General features: G+C 36.0%; 1 protein-coding gene across 1 annotated transcript in view; it reads left to right on the top strand.

Moving 5' to 3' along the window:
- The first annotated feature begins 4,542 nt into the window (after window positions 1-4,542).
- The window catches only part of LOC126842861 (neuropeptide SIFamide receptor-like), a 42,989-nt gene continuing 25,424 nt past the window's right edge, over window positions 4,543-22,107 (top strand). Inside the window, exon 1 of the mRNA XM_050580060.1 lies at window positions 4,543-5,119. Coding sequence (XP_050436017.1) covers window positions 4,684-5,119 — 436 coding nt within the window. The 5' untranslated portion in view covers window positions 4,543-4,683. The remainder of the gene's footprint in view (window positions 5,120-22,107) is intronic.

Below are 22,107 nucleotides of genomic sequence, written 5' to 3'. Positions count from 1 at the left end.
GTTTTATTAGATAAGTCCCTAGTATCTCATGATACAGTATTTTTTGGTTAAATGGTCTTCAGATAAAACAGTATTTTAAAAATCTTGATTATGTTGAAAAATCAATCCATCGATCCTTTGGCGAGTTGCTGATGAAAACCACATTTTACTTTGCTCGAACAATCAAATGGTTTATGATGTATCGACGAATGGTCAATCAATTAATCGTACACATAGTAATATCATTATTAATATCTAGTGCAAAAACACTACAGATTCGTTTTCGACCTAGGTTAGTATCACGACAAAATATAGCAAGTACTAGAATATTGGTCCGTTTTCGTTTGGTCCAAAAAAATGTCTTACTGTTTAATATTATCGTAAAGAACCTTTACGTCGTCTCGAGGAAAGCTGTTAAATCCTGTTAAACCAAACGACTTGTGGTCGTATTTTGTATAAGATTCCTGTAAGCCCACAGTCACTCGCCATTAAACAAGGGAACTTCGGTTTTGTTTTGGAAGAACAGTGTCCGGCGAAGGGAACGAGCATGATTATTGGTATAAACAAACCTTTTTTTTCCACGTTAACACGGCGGAAGCACGCAGAATGCATACTTACAGTGTAGTGTAAATAGTATCTCGCAGGTAGGAGAAAGCACAAAACGTTGTGATTTTAACCCTCCACCACACCTTTTCCCGGATATAAACTATAAACCGCCTGACCAGCAGCTACGTGACTTGGTTCCAACATATTTTCCAAAGGGCGGAGGGAAAGCCTTTAAATATGGTCCATGCGCTAAAAGTGTTTGGACTTGCAAACCGTATGAGTATCGCTGGGGTTTTATATAATATTATAATATTATTATGCTTGAAACTGTTGAACTGTTTGAGCGGTATGATGCGCAACTCCGGGGATTTATGTTTACATAGTGATTGTTATATTATAGAAAACAGTTGTAAGTGATGTGACTATCGGCGCGGCGCGGCGGTTTAATAGCAAACCAACACATTCATAATCACCAGCAGACTGTGTTCGGTGTTAAAAACTAAGTTTAGCAGAAGACGAGGCACCTAAAAAAAAATAAACAATATTCAGTAATGCGTTAATTCGTCTAACCGCATATCTTACAAACATAATCCCACGCATAGCAACATTATATTTTACATATTATTATGTTTTGATCGACAATTTTATCGAACAATCTATATAATATTTCAAATAGTGTCAAAATATTCTTGCACTCAGTTTTTAGTAGGAAACAATACATATTAAGAACACTAATGTTTCAATTATTGATTCATATCAAATGTATGCATTTTTTTCAAAGTATCAAACAACAACTGTTATACTTGTAATATGTTCCACCAAAAACCAATTGAAATTAATGTATAGTGGGCGCAGTCGATGTAATGGTATATGTAAATTATTTATACTTTACAGGCTTTAGACTTTGTACATTTCGCTTTTTGAGTATTAATGAACTTATTGCACAAACCGGACAACCTTTTCTTTTGAAAAATGGCTCTGCAAAAACCGCTAACTAATATGGTACATGCGCATCTCGTGAAAAATAACGTTTATGTTATTTATATACATATAATATAATATGTATATCTTATACTTTATCATTAAATGTAATTATTCAAAAACTTTTGCTTTATTTTTCCGCTCGACGGCGAACCGTTGGCTTTTTTCTAAATTTTATTTCCAATATAATGAATGGTTTATATATTTAAATAGCGTTTTTCTTATCGTTTAATGGTCCACATTAAAAGTATTCAAGCAAAAAAGATAATCTCATCATTAGACTTTAAAAAGTGCACTGTTCTTTTCTTTATAATTGTTTATGTTTTTAATTTATAACTGTCTTCGCTATTGTTTCCATGAAATTAAAACATTTTTTTAGGTCACGATCACGATAAATGTTATCAATTACTATATACAGTTTTATATAATACATTTAAATATTTTTCAAAGCAAATTTTGTCTAATAAATTACACGGATATATTTGTATAAACTCCTAAAGTTAATATTACCTTAAAATACATATATTTTATTTTATTGTTTTTCCTACAAAATATGGTCATTAACATATAATACTTAATAAAATATAAGAGGTCATAACCGTGAAGAGAGGGGGAAATATAATATTACTTTTTTCAAATATTTTCCTCCATCTAAAATATGTTGATAGCAAGGCGCATAGGATACGCAAAATAGATACATGCGAGTGTTAGTGTTAAGCTTCGATACAAAGTTGAAAACTAAGATGTTGTTAGTTTTACTTTGATGTGTGTTTTTTTTTAATTTAAAGACATACAAGTTGTTTTCATGTGGTCGGTTCTTTGGTGTGTTATAAGACGTGGAAAAAGTCTATTCATTTCAACCAAAATATTTGGAAAAATATCCGTAAAAGAAGTTGAACATCTTCTAAGTACTCATCCAATTCGGCCAACATATAACTTTGCCAAAAATTGTCATATGGAATTGACATTATAATTAGATATACCTTTATCTAACAATTTTATCTGAAAATTTTTAATAACTAACTCTTCTCTTCTACTCAGACTTTGGTATACTATTTTGGTTGTACAGGCTTAAATTTGCTATCATAGAACGTACATTTCAATATGATATATACGTATTAAAGATTTAAAAATGTTTTTTACACTTATTACTACTGATAACTGTTTAGTTGAAAATAAAATGCAGCTGTATAAGTTTTTACGTTGAAGTTATTTAATACACATATAATGATATACTCTAAACATTTTTATCTCGGTGCACTTTTTGGACAACCCAGTATTGTTATGATACAAAATAATATAATACAATATTAATACTTAATACTGTGCGATTTTTCATTTTTAATGATGTCTCTTTCAAGGACAAACAAAGACTTTCTTGTTGTTTGCGACCAATATAGTAATAATAAAGAATTTATACTAAAGAAAAACAAACTGTCAAGCAACCGCAGACTATACACACAGTTCTCGGAGACTCCGATGTAACAAAATATTTAATCTGTTTTATGGAGACTAATCCTCGGTTAAATTACATGACTCCAAACCGTTCTCTACCGGAGTACCAGAAGACAATATACCTATATAAATACACATAATTTGTGTGTATTTTATTTCAAATATTTGAATTAGTAAAAGTTATCGAGCCTACTGCGCATAAGTGGTAAGTGGCGCTGACATACAATTAGGAACAGTGATTGATTCTTAAAACTAAAGAAACGTTTTATAAAGTTAAGCCAACTATTATTATTAACGGCATGCTCACAAGTTATTAAAAAAAAATATTTCAAGGAGTTTATTTCAGTTAAAAAATCTTTAGCAACTTTTAACAATTTCGTATAAGATTTGAAAATTTCATTTTATTTATTTATTTTGTTCTCGAGGACAATACCGTTATTATTTGATTTAATCGGGTAATCTTCTATGATTTATCACCTATTTTTCATTGTCAAAAACGTTAGGAAATCTGCATTTATGTTATACCATTAACTCAATAATAATTATCAACAACTACTCCAAGTCTAAAACATAGTTATTTAGCCGATATTTTAATAATTGATATTTTCGAAGCGTAACTGATAGTGATGTGATTTTGTTTTTGTTATTCTATTTTTGTTTCATGACAATATTTTTTTAACCATTGGGTCGATTTCTTCACCACAGTGCAAGTCTCTTGATCAGAAATCGTTCAGAAGAGGTACTTATAACGCCAAAAATTGAAAAAAATTCAGCTCGTTCCCTTTTTTTTAATCTTCTCAGTTTCGCATCGAAGGTAAAAAAAAAAATTTCAATTATTATAAACACAGTTGTTATACTTTGTTACTTATTGCGATTTACGTTGATATTTAATAATTGTATCATACATAAAGATTGATCAATTTAACATGCATAAAACGCGTTATTTCTAGGAAACCAATAACAGTTATGTAGTTTTTCTATTATTGTTTACCACGATAAAATATTATAATTTTTCAAAACGTCAACACAATCAACATGTTTGGTATGTTATTCGCAGTTTAAACATTTCATAAGTGTGTAGGGTTCTAATACAAAAATTGTTTAAGAAACGAAAAACAACTATTATAATCGAAGTAAATTCCCTGAAGTGATTTCTTGAACTCTTAATGACCCGTGACCTCCCTTACCTCATTATACTCCATGTACTCCTATGATTTCTACCTCACTGTGCTGGCTTCTTTATGCTATTCTTATTCGTTTGGAAACTAATGCAGTACAAAAATATGGTTGTCATTATTTTTTTTTAAGGGACGACGGCGGCCCTATTAAAGGCAATATTACGATTGGAAGACCGGCCGATTCTAGGCAACTGGGCGGGGGCGGCGTACCGTAGAGTGCTGACCGTGGACGCCATGCCGCTGTACATTTGTACGCTACGGAGGGCAAAATCGGCAGCGGACAGCGGGGACGGTACGAGGGAGCACAGCGGCAGGGTCGCCGTACGTTGTACCCGGGCTTTCCGCGCGCACACAGTCGTCGCGCGCCACGACGTACAGACGTGTCCCTCACCGCCTCACGACAACACGCGGCACGCTCGCCGTCCACTGCAACAGGTTACGCGAGCTGCAATTGTTCAGGTCGCGACACCCACCCGCCCCCTCCCACCCCTATCCGCGAACGTCCGGCCGGCGCGATGGTCTGATCGCGGGTCCGTCCACCGCAATGGCCGCCGCTGGCAACGACACCACGTCCATCACCAGGATGGTCATCGAGCCCGGGCTCATGGACATGATGGGCAACTCGCTGTTCGACATGCTGGCTCCGGCCGTCACCGATTCGTCCACGTACGCGCCGTCGTCCGGCGACGACACGTACGGCGGCGACACGGACTCGGCACCGGTCGGTTACGACGACGGCGGCACCGGCCCCGGCGAACTCTGGTACAGGCACAGCCCCGCCATGACGGCCGTCTACTGTTTTGCGTACACCATGGTGTTCTTGGTCGGCCTCGTGGGCAACCTGCTGGTTGTTTCGGTCGTGTTCCGGTCGCCTCGGATGCGCAACGTGACCAACTACTTCATCGTCAACCTGGCCGTGGCCGACATTCTCGTGCTGGTGTTCTGCTTGCCGGCCACTCTGTTGTCAAACATTTATGTCCGTAAGTGTCAACAATGCACACAAACGATAAAGTAGATCCCAAAGGTTAATACACTAATCCACATAAGTAATCTGTCTACCGGCAAGTGACGAGTGAGTCAAATAGATTGATGTGCTTTTAAACGAGGCTTGCCGCATTAAATACGTGTTGGATTTACATGTATACACCCTTAACCAACGCATAATATAACAGTCATAGACATATCTTAAGGATTCGCGTGGGCCGGAAACGAACAAGGATCGCTCGGATGCGACGACTAAATGATCCGAAAGGCCCAAACAAAGTTTTCCCAAAGTTTGATTTGGTCACGTTTCCGGTTGCACTAGATCGTATCGTCGAATACGTCGAATGACCTTAATGCGTTCAACGCAGTATCCCGATTTCAGCACACAAAACACACGATAAGCGTTACAAGTGTACCTACCCGTAAAAAAACATAGTTATACTTGGACCGATAAAAGTAGTTACACCAACTCGGACGACTCGTTAAACAATGTCGAGACTATATTTGTGTTTTCGATGAAACCCGCATGAATTATATTCCTTTCGTGCCGGATGAAAAACTCAAATTATAACAACTTAGCTTACATAGGACCTAACTTATAGATTAACTTGCTTCCGTGCCGGATTCCCAAGCGTCGCGAACATACCGATTTTATTTTTTATCGCCTAATGCGAATCAGATAAAATACTATCACGAGCGCGTTTTACCAGAAAATTCGAAATACCTTCACGTTGTCTCGTATCAGATCCTATTCAGCTTAGTTGAGAGACATCCCCCTTGGCCACCGCCGACCCGTCGAAACCTCATACTTGCCGTGTAAAACATGAAGTATTGTATTGTTATAAATACTCGTAAATAGCGTACGACCTAATAATATGCGTAAAACAATACCCAAATAAACATAACGTGCGTGCTTGGGTCTTTGCAGTAGCTTTTGACCTTTTGAACGTTTCCTTTTTTTGTTCATAAGGACATTACGGGCGTTCGTTTTTCTTTTTTATTCGAAAAAAAACTCTGTCTTATGTTATTATCATTGTGCGTACGGCGAGCATCTGTGATTTCCATTTTTACTACTCTGCCAAACGCCATTACGGGTGCGTTGCCCCTGAATCTGTATGTCGTTCAATCTCGGTTGAAAACTAAGTATATAGGCGCACCATACTTTAATACAGTAGTAAAATCATCATCAACCAAAAAAGCTTATTTTAAAATAACACCAAAACAAAATGTGTCTCTCAAGACGTCTTAACCGTCCGTTCGACTGCGTTGGAATTGAATGTAGTTATATGTACAGTTACGGATGCTAAACTAACATAAACCTAGCGCCGCGGATCAAAAAATCCTTGATTTTAATATTTCCAATTTTTCAACATAGCTCAGTCCGGTTAGCTTTAGATGCACAAAAAAAAATTTAGTTAGTAAATAATGTCTTCATTTTCTTGGATAATTTACATAACTTAGTATAATATTTAATATTCTATTCTCAAATAAGATTTTTTTTAAAAACAAAAAAGTTCATATACTATTCCCCGAATCCCGCGGAAATTTCAACTAGTGTATAAATTCAGGTCTTACCGTTTTTTAAACCAATACACTTGGACAGCAGCTGTTGTACCTATATAGGAAAAACTTACTTTGTCGGTGTCGGTTTTTTTGACGTTTTTCTTTTCAAACGTAAAACACATTCAATATTTAAACGTAACAAAAAAAAAGTGATAAAAATACCTAAAAGTTTCACACTTTTGACTAGTTAGTGTTCAAATGACGGCATTCCTCTCGCATTATTAATTTATCGTCCCGGGGACATTATCAAAACAGTTTTTTTTTCCACCAAACTTGTCCAAAACTTCTATCAGAATCGACTTTTTGTTCGCGCCATTATCATAATTATATTATTGCCCAATCTGTATTATTATATAATATAGATTATACCCCATCCGGTCCTACATTGTGTGTGTATAACTTTTTCAATGGCACGTTCAAAAATAAAATTTCCTCCATAAATAAACCCTGACCTGCTCGAATGATGTGCTCGCGCATCAATATTATTTCACCATAATAGCGGGTTGTCAAAACCGATTATGTCGAGAATAAAAATAAATAAATAAACAAGAAAAGTAATTGTAACCCACGTTAAAGGCTTTGCATGTCGTCGGAACGTAAACCGGCGAGTTTTCCAGACGGGGGCTGAGTACGATTTTAGAACGGATATCCATTTCCTCGGTGGGCAAACTATGCACACTACCTATATAATGATACCTATATATTATACCTATATACACAATATGTATCGATCACTGTAATGACCGAGTCGTGTTCGTTTGCCGGCAAAAACCCATTATTATTATTATTATTATCGTTATTAATATTCAACCGTATAATAACACTCCTGTACCTACAATAATGATGATAATGATATTTGAATTTTTCCAACCAGCCGTGGCGGCGCCTAACACAATGTACTTCTTTTGCAAATAATAATAACAATAATTACGCGTAAATAAACGTCGACAAGGGGGTAAAGGCAGAAGCGGAAGGCTAAATTTTTATATATTTGCATGTGTTGAATAGCGAACGCTGTATAGTGTACAGTGCCTGGGAACGTCGAGGTTTAATTTTTTTAATTTTATTTAAAAAAAAAAAAACCTCTTTTTACTGAACATAACGTCTCGAGCTCAGGTCGCACCGGAGTACTCCTCCTAACATAATGTCCGACAAGATTGCGGGGTGGTAAATACTTGCTCTGAGGTAGTAAATTGTGCAAAATTAATTTGACCTATTGTCGAGAACGGTGGCGGCGGCCAAGAGCAGGCGGTAACATCGACCCGGACCGAGTTTTCCTGCGCACCTTGTATATTAAAGCGGCAACACTAGTAACTATACAGTATAATACAATATACGTATATAATACATATATAAATGATTCGTGCGAAAGTTTTGATGAACTTTCCAGCCGGACCCGACAATGATATAGACACGGAAGTGAGCTGAAGAAGAGTCGGATGGAAAAAAGTAGACAGAAAAATTCGCGTTCCTGAATTGGTATTCGTCGAGTCTTCGGTGTTTGCTTTCTCAATTTGCCGGCACAAAGAAATAAACAGCGCGCACAAATAAACGACCTTCTCTCGTTTTTAATTTAGTAGTCCACCGGCGAGCATAGCTATTGGTTTTATAATGATGTGTTCTTGTGTTGTCTGTAAATTTCACCTTGTCACCGCGCGTTCCAATTTCCTTTGCTCGGCCAAAGGTACACACAATGACAAAATATATTCATTACAACGCCGCACGATACTCAAAGGAATAGGGTATTGATCGATGGCACCGGACCGTCAAAATTAGTTTCGATCAGATCCGGTTCGTGTCCGTCAATACGGATTTATGCACAAATATCATCTGTTAGTTGTACAGCCGAATAAACCAATACAGACACTATGGGGAAACTTGGACACCTGAGCACCTGTTTCCGTGTGAACTACGGCAGTCGTGCGACAGACCATTGGGAGCCATTGTTGTTGTTTAAAAAATTCAGTTAGCGCGTAGACCTCATACAGCTATAATAGTGAGAGAGGGAGAGCTTGTATAATTCGAGATGCACCAAAAATATGTTTTTCACGGTCGTCGGATAAAACTTTGGCCTTGTTCGCACATAACAATAGTAATAATACCTAATACGGTACGTGTGCTGTGCGATATTATTGTATGTAAAATCATTGCGTGTTTTTTTGTTAATAACGACCCGATTTTTATTAACGGGAAACAAATTATAGTATAATACCAGGAAAAAAAAATGTTAAATCTATACACACTTTTAATAATACATAACACGCCCACACCTCGATTTTTGTTGTTTTTTTTTTTTGTCAGCGTTTTTTGCGTGTTACGTGACCCATATTGACTGACCAGTGTAATGTCGCAGTATTGGTTTTAAACGGTACAGTCCAAGGACGGACATGGAACTTAGCTCAGTGCGGGTCGATTTGAATGGGAAAAATACTTACAGAAATCCAATAGATGCAGTCTCTTTAAAACGAAAATGCAAAATAACCGGAACGGCAAGATAGGAGAGAATGTCAGGAATAATAATGGATGGAACATAATCTGGGCTTGGATCTATGGAATGCCCAGAGGGAAGGCAATGCGCAAAGATCATAACGAGACGCTTGTTTTACTGTTAATGTGATAGAACCGCAATTCTGGAGTAGAAATCAATGTTATTTCATTGTGCCATAATAATGGACACTACCGCCTAAACCCAAATAATACCCTTCATGTAAGGACCTTCTCGGTCAGAAAAAGTCAATTAACGGGTTCACAATGTTATGGTAGTCAACAGGAGCTGTTCGTGCAATGCAATTAGAATCAGCCGGTTAGCCAGTATTATTAGGTATTTACATATTGCCCCTCCCCCCCCCGTCGTTACAAAACAAAGTGTTTCGAAACAGCGTTAGTCTAGAAAACTTAAACAAAAAATAAAATATATCTTAGGGAAGAAGCCAGCCTCTCCGTCCCTCGTCGATTGTCCACCGCTGAAACACTCCCTGGGCGTACAGTTGCGGGATGATGCGACATCCAACTTAGGCGGTGTAGGTCGTTGGCAGACTTGTATTCACGTGGCGTTTACTTACTGGAAAATCGTCTGCCGGCTATCGAATGCGTAACACGTACACGCCGTCGGCCGAACGCGCTTGAAGTTTTTTTCCTTTATTTTTAAGCTCCACACCGAATCCGCTGTACCTATGTGTATTTTGCCCCGTTTATCGCTCCACTGGCCTCCACCGCCTTGGGTACGGACGGGTCGGTCGAATACCCCGGCGTGCCCGGCGCGGCTAATACTACACATTTTTGTTTTTGTGAACAAACCACCACCACCACTCGGCGAGGTCTAAATCCCTGGAGTAAAAAAATAAAACAGATAAAAAAAAATAAATAACCGCCGGCTGACGCTCGAATCCGTCGGTCGTGCCCGACTCTACGGGTTTGTATCACACGAATCTGAGTTATACATTTGTATACACACAACACACACACAGCGATTGTGTATTTCCTATTTATATCCGAGTCCGGCGGAGACACACGATTTCTAATGTATCGGTTCGTTTGAGCGATACAAGGATAGCAGCTATACACCTCTGGGCTCTTCCGTTGTCCCGTAAGCGATCGGGCAAAGGGCAATGAAATTTAATTTGCTCGCTGTCTGAAGAACGTTTGTTCTTGTTGTTTTTACATTATATATATATATATTATTGTGTTTGTGTGTGCAATCCAGACTCGCCGTTATTGTTATGGCAGTTACGCCGGGTCGAACCCCGTTGGCAGCAAACACCTATATTATTATTTGCTCGGAAAATCGTTTATAACGACGGTCGTGCGCTTTGTTTGGAAATTTTTATATAATTTATTGTCGTCGTCGTATTTTTTTTTTTAAATGTACACTCGGCTCCGGGTCCCTGGCGTGCATCTCATTAAACCCTTAACTACAGAGCTTTGATTTTCAATTGCTTGGCCGCGTCCGACCGTCCTTACAATCAACATACATTATAATATTATCGTAATATCCACACGGATTTACAGTATCATTATATTGTGTACTTGTACAAACGGGAAATCATACGACAGCAAGCAGCGGTGGTGTATATAATATAAAGAATAATAATATGTAAATACAGCGGGGAGGAAATAAAAGTAATGTTATTGCATCGTCAGCGATATTCCATAATGTTATTCTACATTCCGTTTTCAAACTATTGTTCAAACAGAATATAATACATTCGCATAATAATATGCTGAACCTAGTGTAAATACCATCGGCGTTCAGACGTTGAAAGGCATATTCTCTACATTGTACAAAGCAGCCAACACAAAATAATTCTGTACATGCTTTCTCATAGGCACGTTATAAAATAAACCAAGTTTCCTAAAAGTAACATATTTTGGTAGAAAACCGATGAATATTTAATTTCTTTAACAGTGATCTAAATTCTAAATATTACAGTAACGGACAAAACTTCTAAAATTTGGGTAAGGGTCTGTGAAATTAATAAAATAATTAATCCGACCGCTAAATAAAAACGCTGTAAAAATGATTTTCAACAACAAACGGTGTTTGAACAATACATGCTTGAAGTAAACACGGTTTGTGTTCAGTCAATATTATATAGGGTAGACCGTTTTTTTAAATTATTAGAATGCTATTGTGTAATAATGATATTTTTTTTTTTTAGCGGTTAAAAACACAATTGCGCGGTAATAACGTTGTTTTCTATTTAATCGGTTTGAAAGGAACGGCGCGACAGGACAAAAAGGTCAGGTCGGGTAACGGCAAAAGACACGACGGTTGGCTGGTGTCTTAATTTGAAATTAACACTTGTTAACCGATTAAGAGTAAAAATATAAACTATTTGCGGAAATTCTTAAAACACTCTTTGGGGACCTGTGACGGTAACGCGAATCCGTCTGCTTTGAATATTTCCCTTTAATATGTCTTTAATGTCGGCAAAGGGACTACTTTCGCCAAGAATGCCGTTTTAATGATTTCATATATTTTTTTTTTTTACTTTATCGCTTTTCCCAATATACTTTATATTGTTGTGGGAAATCCAAATGCTTTTACGGAATAACTCGGCAAATCCGCCTCTGTCAGGTTTAGTTGGGCAATTTTTTTTATGTAAATCACGTCCACTAAAACATATAGTAATACAATATTCTATTGGCTTTATTGATCTCATTCCGGTGGAAGGAAAACATACCGAATAATGAATATAACACATCTTCCAAAATTTAAAACTGGCATGAATAAATTTTACATTTCTAGAATAGAACTTTTTTATTGTTAATACCCCACTAAAGCCCTTACTACATAAACCCAGTGCGGCCGTTGATGTATATTTTGTTTTAAGCGTTTTAACGTTTCTTTGGGAACATCTATAAAACCGCAACTGCGTTTATTAGAAACAAAAAAAAAATTCGAGTTGATAGGGCTTTGGGGAGCACCGTGCCGAATCCTACTAAAAAATAATCGTATAATCCATTTGAACGTGTACGCATACCACCGCCCTAACAATTATTTGCCCATATTGTAATTTATCTAAAGAGAGCTAACGTTTTTCCAGTGAATTACATTTTCAGACAATTATTCTTAAGTTTTGTTCGCATACATCTAAATTCTAAATACATAATTTATATGTATGTATAGGACTACTATAGTGCATACATAACAGTCATAGTAAGCGCCAATCGAATACTATTGATATGTACACGGTTGAAACGATTTTGGGTTTATTCGAAGCAAACATTTTTTTTTTTACAATATACAGCTATACATAACATTATTGGTCGTTATCGTATACTGTTGTGGCCATTGTTAATTTTTTATTATTTAACTCGGGCAAACTTGGTCATTCGACTTATTTCTTTAGCTTCTCCTTTCCGGAAACACGGTTGAAATTTTAATAGGACGCTTATGAAGAACCGGCCATGTACGGTTTAGGATAGGTATGTGCCATTAATTTAAAACTTTAATACTGATTTCGCTGTATTTGCACTCGACCCGGACACTTTATACACTGTTGATTGGCAAATGGCCAACGGAATGAAAATTTCCGGAAAAAATGCGGTTCTCAACTAACTTTTATTGAATTGCGGTCAGCACGCGTGCGATGGCACATTTCTAAATAATTAAGATTTCCTGATAAGTCCCGCAAATAGCCAGGATGGCATTTTAAATGATTTCACTTTACACGTACGCTGATGAGTATACAGTAAATTCGATGATCTACCGAGTTGAGGTTGGATAAAATACAAATTGTCCGTGTACACGTGTCTGATCAGGATTATTGATGGCTGGCCCCCTATACTACTTATGTATATTATTTCAATTTGTTCGAACACACCCGACTAACGTTATTCCGGTGCGATGCGCCCTTTTACAATAGAATATGCGTGGCACTTGTGTTCAGTTGGTCGGTTAGGCACCGATTTCAATAGGCGCATCATTATCATTATAATTGTTGTTGGTCCTACATAATATATCACCACGGTTGGGTTTAATGCGTTTACATCATCCGTAGCACAGCGGCCGTTTCAATAAAATACCAAAAGGATTAAACGTCGAAGCACACGAAAATACATGGTGGTAGACTTAAAAAAGTTGGCAAAAGAATAAAAACTAAAATCCTAACTATAGCACGTGCTCGCAAGTATATATTATTATGATGTGTAATCAACACACTGACAGTAACGACGACACGTACATCCCTTTCGTAATCATTTCAATATAGGTAATCCGATTGCCGATCAAAACAAATACCTAAGCCAAAAGATAACAATAACAACAAAGTAATTATATGTAATATTATATTCACTGCGTTACAAGTACGGCACGTACAGTTTGTCCAGAGTTGTCGCATAGACATACCATTGCGATTGCTCGGTAAACCCTTTGGAATTACCCACCGACCACTGCCGATCTGGCCCGACCCGTCCCGACAGTTAAAATTGACTATCCTTGATCAGCGCAACGGCATCAAACATAGTGAAAATAAAATATTTATACTTGTTAAAATGTTTTCACAATATCTACGTTTTACAGTACACACATATTTTGTCTTTTTCGGGTATAAATGTTGGATTTATAATTTTTACACAATGCTTTTTTTTTAACTTTGCTAAAAATTAGGTGTTTAATGTTGACTAGTGTTCTCCTCGCGTATTATACATACGGCTCTAGCTGTTGCGGTACGTCGGAAAACTTTGAACGACAAACGATTTACCGTGTTTGGCAAACAGTATGCGTTTTTAAATGTATAAACTCGGCAGTGGTTATAAATCATTTTGAGTAGTCGACGTTCAGTATGTTTGCAGTGCGGTGTATAGGCCGCGCTTTGTATTTGGCAACCACTATACCGTTAACGCTGCTGCAGTGCTAGCTACTGCTGCTGTGCATGTGTTTCGTTTGAATTTGTTTTCACTCCATCATTTAGAACAAAGCTAAAAAAAAAAATGATATATTATCGCGCGTTAAAAAGTTTCAAATATATATATATAAATATTAGTTAGTCGTTCGTCAATTTCGTGATTTATAATCATAATATAAGCGCTCGGTTTTTTTTATTATTATTCAATAGTTGGCTAAGCTTAAATCTGTATACTTGTCACATTGGATAATTAATAATTGTTTGTATACAATTTAGTATTGTACGAAGACTCATCCGTTGAACACTGACTGCTGTCTGCTTTTATAAAAAATGTGTATATGATCATACCCAATGTGTATGTATATAATTTTATTTCATCTCGGGTAAAATGGCGCCAGACCGTCTAGATGTTGCCCGCACAAAACGTATTAAGTGTCCCGTCTGTTGCCAAATGTGGTCGAACAAAAAGTGAAAAAAATGCCGTCTAGTACCGTATAACGATATACCATGATAATAATATTATGACCAGCGGTTATGATTTGGGCTAGTTATGTATACAAATGTCAACCGAAGTGATTATATTTTCCTTGTGTTGGCATATTTTTTAGACGGCAGGGATTATATTATGTTAGTTTTTTGTTTTTTTTTTGTAGTTATCAAATACATACGGGTCGCTGGCATAATGAATATTCAGCTTAAGCTCAACACGTTGTGGGCGCTTGTGTATAATACAGGAACAGATTTGACGTTTACACAATGTGTAAGCTGTGCGCGCCGACCAAGATGATTTATTGCGGTCCGGGCTTTTCGCTGTCGCGGCAATGTTCAATTTTCATAAAAACGATTGTGTGTGATTAAGCAGCAAATGACGGAGAAAACGGCGCCCGGCGCGATAATATTGTGCTGGCAAAAGTCGATTCGCAAATTTTCGGGTAGACCATTATAATACACCTATACACCGTAGATACAATTTTGGGCGGTGTGCAGGCACGGGGGCTAGGTGCGGAGTAGCTCGTCCATGCCCTCATCAAAATATATATAACGATTGTATGTTAATTATTCATTCGCCGGACACGCGGTTTATTTACCAACGGTGATTTTTTTTTCAAATATTGTTTTAATAAATGCACGTTGGCCTTAAACTACCTTCGGCACCGTGTACCCCGGCCCAAACTTGTTGTCTAAGCCGTTATAGGTACCACAAACCCGACGGAAACGTTTAATATTACATTTTCCGAAAGACGACGAACGCGTTTGGAACTATACTACAACAAATAAAAAACTTGGTTTGCATTTTTTTTTTTTTTTTGTTTGTTCAAAAGTTTTGTCGCAATCTTCTGGTTGCCGTTCGGCAAACGATATTTATCGTTCTCGTACAACGGCGAGCGGAAGTGCAAACAATATTTTTATTTTTCTACAAACTTGACCGTATATTGTTAGGTATGTTATATAATAATGTCTTTAACGAGACAAATTGAAAATTACTTTTAGAATTTATCATTTAGATGGTTTTTTCAACACAAGCAAAGTGCAAATAAATAAATATATATATATATGAAATATAATATTTTTCACGAGTTGAACAAAATAAATTACACTTTATAGCTAAAAAAGCAGTGAAACAAAAATTAAATTATATTGATTCAACATTTATTCCAGCAGGGATGACACAGCTGCGGAACTTATAATTTTGGTAATTAATAATATACGACCTAGAATGTGTATTAATTGTTTAGAACAACTTAAACGCTACCTGTATAATACCACTAATAATAACTAACATATTAAGCGCATACCAATATCGTAGTATTATATTTAATATGTAGCCGTATACGTTTACCTATTAAAATTCTCCCACAAAGTTCTAACGCTCAATTGTTTTAATGCTGGAATTTATAACAAAGTTCAGAAGACGTCTGTTGATCGGTCGAGAAGTTTCCACGGTCCGCGTTAACTTGGCCAAGTTGTATTTTTCGCTAATAATTAAAAAACAATAATTTTAATTAATTAACGTCTAAGGGGCATGTGCGGTCGGCATTGCCGTGCACGGGCACCTATATACCGCTGTATGTATTATACTGTTTCGCTTTATACCGTCGGGCACGGGTAGTAATTAACGTTGTCGGTGAATTAAAAAAAAAATAAATAATAAAAAAAACCTTAGTGCTTTTATCATATCCAATTACAGAAGAAAAGCACATCATCCTGCGTTACTATAACCATACCTCTTAATTTGGTTTTCCGCACTAACGACAGCCTCGCTAGCTGCTCACGCAAGAATATCACGTTACCCGTTACACATAACAAACGCACTAGGATTTTCATGATTTTTTTTTTAAACAAAAATATATGTAAAACATATTTTAACAAAAGCAGTAGTTTTCTTTACACGAGAGAGTTTTAGAGCACAGATAGGAATAATATTATTTTATGTTTGAACCGTGTTTTGTGAATATAAATTCTACCAACAACAATAATAAACTTATAAACCCTCGCCTGGTCACTAGAAAAACTCTAGAAAACACTAAGAACCCAGAAAATTATAAGATTTGTTAAAAGATAGTTTAAAGTAAACTATCATAACATTATGTTGCCAACATCGGCAAATCAGAAAAATATAAAACCCTCTCAAAGTATACAATTCATATTATTTTTATTGCCACGAACACTATAAGATTTTATTTTAACATAAAAATATACATTACTGTAATTCGAACCGCCTGAAATGAAAATAATCAATAACTCTTAAAGTTTATCTCGCTACTATTCGCACGACGATTTTAAAATATTAACATTTTCTTAATGGTTTTTATTACTTTTTCAGTAGAAACAATATTCAATAACGGTAAAATACATTTAGAAAAAAAAATGGCCATACGACACCTGTGCACGATATTAAATAACATTGTTACGTGGATTGTGGGTCGTATGTCGTTTTTAGGAAAATATCTGAGTTTTTATTCGGTTTCTCTGTTGTTAGTTGGACACCTGTGACCTGTCGGATCTTTTTGTAAGAGAAAAATCGTAGACGACCCAATATATAACGCCACGTTGGATTGTTTTAACGAATTCGTTTGGTCAGCCAACGCTAAATGTCACTATTCATTTGACCCTTACCTAACCGGACATACAAACACTTAACACACACACACAAAACCGAACACCTACACACATACTATATTGTACAGCTAGTCTATGTTGTTGACGGCGATGCGTGACGTTTTAATTCGGTTGCCGGGTAGATTTATCGTCTGGCCGTTTGTACTAGATTAACCTTGTGGCCGGGCATATTTCGTACACTGTTTTTCTTATTGTTGCCGGAAATCCTTTTCTCGTTGAATTTCTTCACGCGCCCTTGCGAGCATGTAGGTAGGTGGTAACTCGATCACTATACACCGCAAATTACTCTTTGCGGGTCAACGAGTTTTTGCCGGCCTGTTGCTCGACCTGCACGATAACGAATTATATAGTTTTTGGACAATTTGCTCCATGCTGTATTAGACAGCGCACTCCCTATTAAAACAATGAGTCAGACGGGATGAAAGATGTCGAAAAACAGATGAGTCGTCGTTCTGAAATCACAATGCGATAACAAAATGAATATTTCATATTCCCGGATTTCCCCATTGATGTTCAAGCTCGGGGCACAAGCTGATAAATCCGTTTTGCCCGTATAATAATTATTAAAAGGCCATTTTATGTTATTATAATTTGTAATAGTATGTCCGTTGCCGGCGGCACGTGCCATGTTATCTGTAGCGACGGTCGAGTCCGGTTAGTATTCGTGGAATTTAACGGTCCATATACAAATTTCCGTTTGATTTTGCATTCGTACCCAAATAAATAGTTTCCAATAAGTCTGCACTGTATATCGTACGACGTTTAGATATTTTGCAAATGCCTAAAAAACTACAAAATTCTTCTTTTTTTTTTTCCACTAGCTATAGACAATTATTATTATTCTGAACGCCAACGCGTTCGTGCGCTATGGCAATAAAGGCTAAAGAGGTTTTGCGTTTCTACTTACTATAGTATCTAGGTAAAACTCTGAGCGTGAACTCCACCGTTTTAATTAATAGCGACCAGGCCTCAACATATTATGTATCACAGAGTTCAACACTGGACGCGGTATAGGACATCCAAATGATTTACTCCGCAATAATAATAATTATTATGAACCGCTCGCATAGTTGTTTTATTGACACGAATAATTCAGACAGGCACGTTCGTCGAATTAGTTCAAAAGGTCAAATCATATAATAATACATTCAAGCTTTCCAACCACGTTGCCTTTTGAAAAAATAATAACGTCTTGAAATACTATACAATAATAAAAGGACACTGAGTAAAAACATTTAGATTGTACATAAAATGTATACATAATAAAACCTATCAAAATATAGTACTATACAAGTAGTACATAAGTATACCTTTTTAAAATAGTACGTTCAGGTGTTCTGTCTGGTTGTATACATCACAAACCTACTGCACGTTTAATAAACTTAAATTAGTCACTTAGCTGTTCTACAATAATAATTGAACTTCCAAAATATAATGTCTAACACGTCAAAGTTGTGATAAAAACAAACTTTTTTTAAAAAATATTGTTATAACGGATATATTTTTCTCCCTCCAAATAATAGCGGATTAATAATAATTTTATTAAATAAATTGATTTTACATTAAAAATTACCTACTAAAAATGAATTATACACCCAACGCTCAAAGTGAACGATCAACGAGGAAGTTAAAATGTAAAATTACTAGGTTAGTGTATATTCATCTAAACAAACATATAAATTTAAATAAGAGATGGCATGTTATTTTATCCGACGCATTTCATTAAAACTAATTCGTATATTGCATAACTTATAGCGTCGAACCACTGTTGTTTTAGGACAATTGTTATTTTATAGAACTGTAAAAAAAAAATCAAAGTTTTTCTCAACTTCAGTTCCTGATTCCTGTAACTTAATTAATTATACAATAAATTATGCAAAACATTATATGTATACAGTGTTCTCGGAATATCTTAAAAAGATAACTAATTTTACTCGGAAATTTCAACAACGACTTTTAATAATTTCTCATTTATTTCAATATACGTCGTACAATAGAAATAACATTATTATTATTATTATTTAACTTAAGAGTAGAAATGCCCATTTGAATAGGTTGAACACGTGACGGAGGGTCTAAAATGCGTTTCCGGGGTTTAATGAGTAAAATAGGTCAGCTGGTTGACTGATTCGGAACGTGCGGAGAATTCTCAAATTAATGTCTATGTTATTTATTTCGTTTAAACGGTATTGTCAGATTCCTTGGAATGCCGAACGACTATGCTGGGCTATGCCTATCCAACCCAATACTAATGATTTTCCCTAATTCATTGATTGCACGTCCTTCTCCGTTTTGTATCGGCGACATGATAATTGGGTCTTTGACCTTTTAGTCTTAAATACTATTATACATATTGGCTAGAGATCAAAACACCGTCCGGCCGGATTCAACGGCAACCCTTGATATGTCTGCAAAAACTGCCGGGTTCAATGACACTAGTGGTGGAGCGAGCCGCACAACACTAACCGGAAACGGACGTGCCGGAGTAACATAACAAACGGCTAAAATGTTTTTAATGGTTTTTTTTATTCCAAAACATGCCAAAAATTCCGGGCTTGCCCGTTCAGAGCCAAAGTGAGTGCTAGGAATTCACTATGTAACGTGTCCGGATTAACGCCAAACAACACCGGCGTCAACAGCTGTAATTGCATACAAATTAAATAAACATAGAACAAATTTTTTTTGCACCAACAACGCTACTAAGAAGCAACACGACTTTCATGTAATCAGAGTTGTGCATTATTCGAATAAAACTTTATCTAAGTAATCATCTAGATAACACATTATTCGAGCTTTCGGATGAAAGATTATTTATAAATCTTATATATACTACATTTAGAAAATACATAAAACCAGTATAGATAGGATGATCATTTTTTATTCGAATAATTTCAAAAATAATCATTTGAATAATTTTGTTGTTCGATTCCATTAAGTTTTTATTCGAACAAGAATTTGCCCAAATCTGCCTGTGATACTATTCGCCGAATTATTTATTATCTTTGAAAATGGCCCAATTCAGATTGTAAAAACATAGTAAAGAAAATAAACGACGATTTCGCATGCCGGCTATTGCAAATCGAACGGAGCAAGTTCTTCAAGGGGGCATTTACCAAGGAAGCTGAACCTTAAGGGGAAAAGCTATAAAAAATATGCTCACCCGGCGGCCACTCCGATATATTTGTTTTATGAAGAATATTAATTGCCCTAAGGTTTAATACAACGACGAGCACTAAACTAACCTGACACGCTCTCCACTTTATAACACCCCGATAAAAGCGCACGTCGAGTGAACGACGTTCAGATTTCAAACTCTAATTAATATTTTTTAACACGTGGCAGCGAGAAATTTTATATTATATTGTGAAGTCAACGAAACCGTTTTTATTGTAACAATAACATATAGTTCAAACCGATAACCTACCAATAGAACTAATTGAAACCCATAATAATTATTCAACTATTCGAATGTATATCGAGTTGATTGATTATTATTAATTCTAAGGTTGTAAAACCGGTACATATATATATTGTTGTAATGTTTCGACGGTACTCGCTCGCCGTTTGCCTATGTAAGACAAAAATTGTTTGTGGGTGGCAATTAGGATATGTATATTATAATATTTAAAAAAAATCAAAACAATAAAGTAATAGTTAAACATACAATAAAAACAACGTTATTTTATTTCGTAATCTTGATCCTGTACTCGGGTGTTCTGAAACGATTGCACGGGCCAGATGTGTTTTTTGTGGGGGGAGGAGGAGGATCATCGCTAAAGCTTAGCTGTTGTTATAGTTAAACGGGTGTTCTAATTATAACGGTTGACTTGCTACTGCGGGCCCAACGCTGACCGGCTCGATAATCTCAGTATAGATTTGCAGCAGGTAATAATTAATTAATAACGAACCGCACGCATAATATACCTTTTTTTTTCTAATTATAATTTTGTCAATAACAGATTTAACAATTTGGCAATTATCCAATATAAAAAATAAAAATCGTTTAACGTCACTTAGGTCGTGCATTTTTGTAGTCCATCAATCGGGTTTTAAAAATATTCTCCATAATATTATTTATAATAGTGCGGCTTTTGTTTTATTCAGTTTTCAAATATTGACTTACGGGACCATAATTGTATATTGTTATTTAAAATGACCAAATCAATTTCATTGTAATATTTTTGCAAAGCCACGTGTACAACAACGCGTTATATTTTGTCTTTGTGGAAGCCATTGAGTTTACAGCACTTACGCATTGAAATTGCCTACCTGGAGCGCCGTGCAATATTAATATAACAATATTATTGTGGATCGGCCACTTCGTCACGTCAACAGAACTAAAAAAAACTAGAGGCTCAGTAAAAAAAAAACAAATATTAATAATAAAAGTAGTAGTACTAGCTGTAGTAAAAAAAAAAGACATTTAAACGGTAGACCTTTACAACGCGGTTCGATATAATAAAGGTCGGCCTTAGCGGCTCTTTGACATTTCCAGACGATTTATGCGGTCGTTTAATTAGCGTTGAACTTCATTGATCCGCTTTTCAATCCAACCCATCGTGTACATAATTTTTTATCGTCTAAGTGGGCTGTAGAAGGAAGTATTTTCCCCTAGGTCATTGTTGTTACCTTCGAAATGGCAAAAACTGAGATTTTTGTACAAATTAACCTGAAAATATTACGCCGAAATGGAAATTAACTTATAAGTCATAATAATATATTATTTATATTTTGCATTTTAATAAATAGCCACGACTAAGGTGAGGCCGATAAGGGCCAATTTTTTCATTGTAGTTTTTATTGGAAACGTTAATTATAAAAAATAGAAAAATCATAGTTTTGCTTGTGTTTCCTATGTCCGACAAAAAATGGCGACGGTAACCCTTTTTTTGTGTTTGGTTTATCACATGCGGGACAATATAATAATATAACCGGTACGGTGTTATACGACG

The sequence above is a fragment of the Adelges cooleyi genome, unplaced genomic scaffold (genome assembly GCF_023614345.1).
Source record: "Adelges cooleyi isolate 19-005CV unplaced genomic scaffold, UGA_ACOO_1.1 ACOO_flye_CR_arks_rails_tigmint_CR_PRNA_574, whole genome shotgun sequence".
Taxonomy (NCBI): domain Eukaryota; kingdom Metazoa; phylum Arthropoda; class Insecta; order Hemiptera; family Adelgidae; genus Adelges; species Adelges cooleyi.
This window is presented reverse-complemented; position numbering and strand designations above follow the sequence as displayed.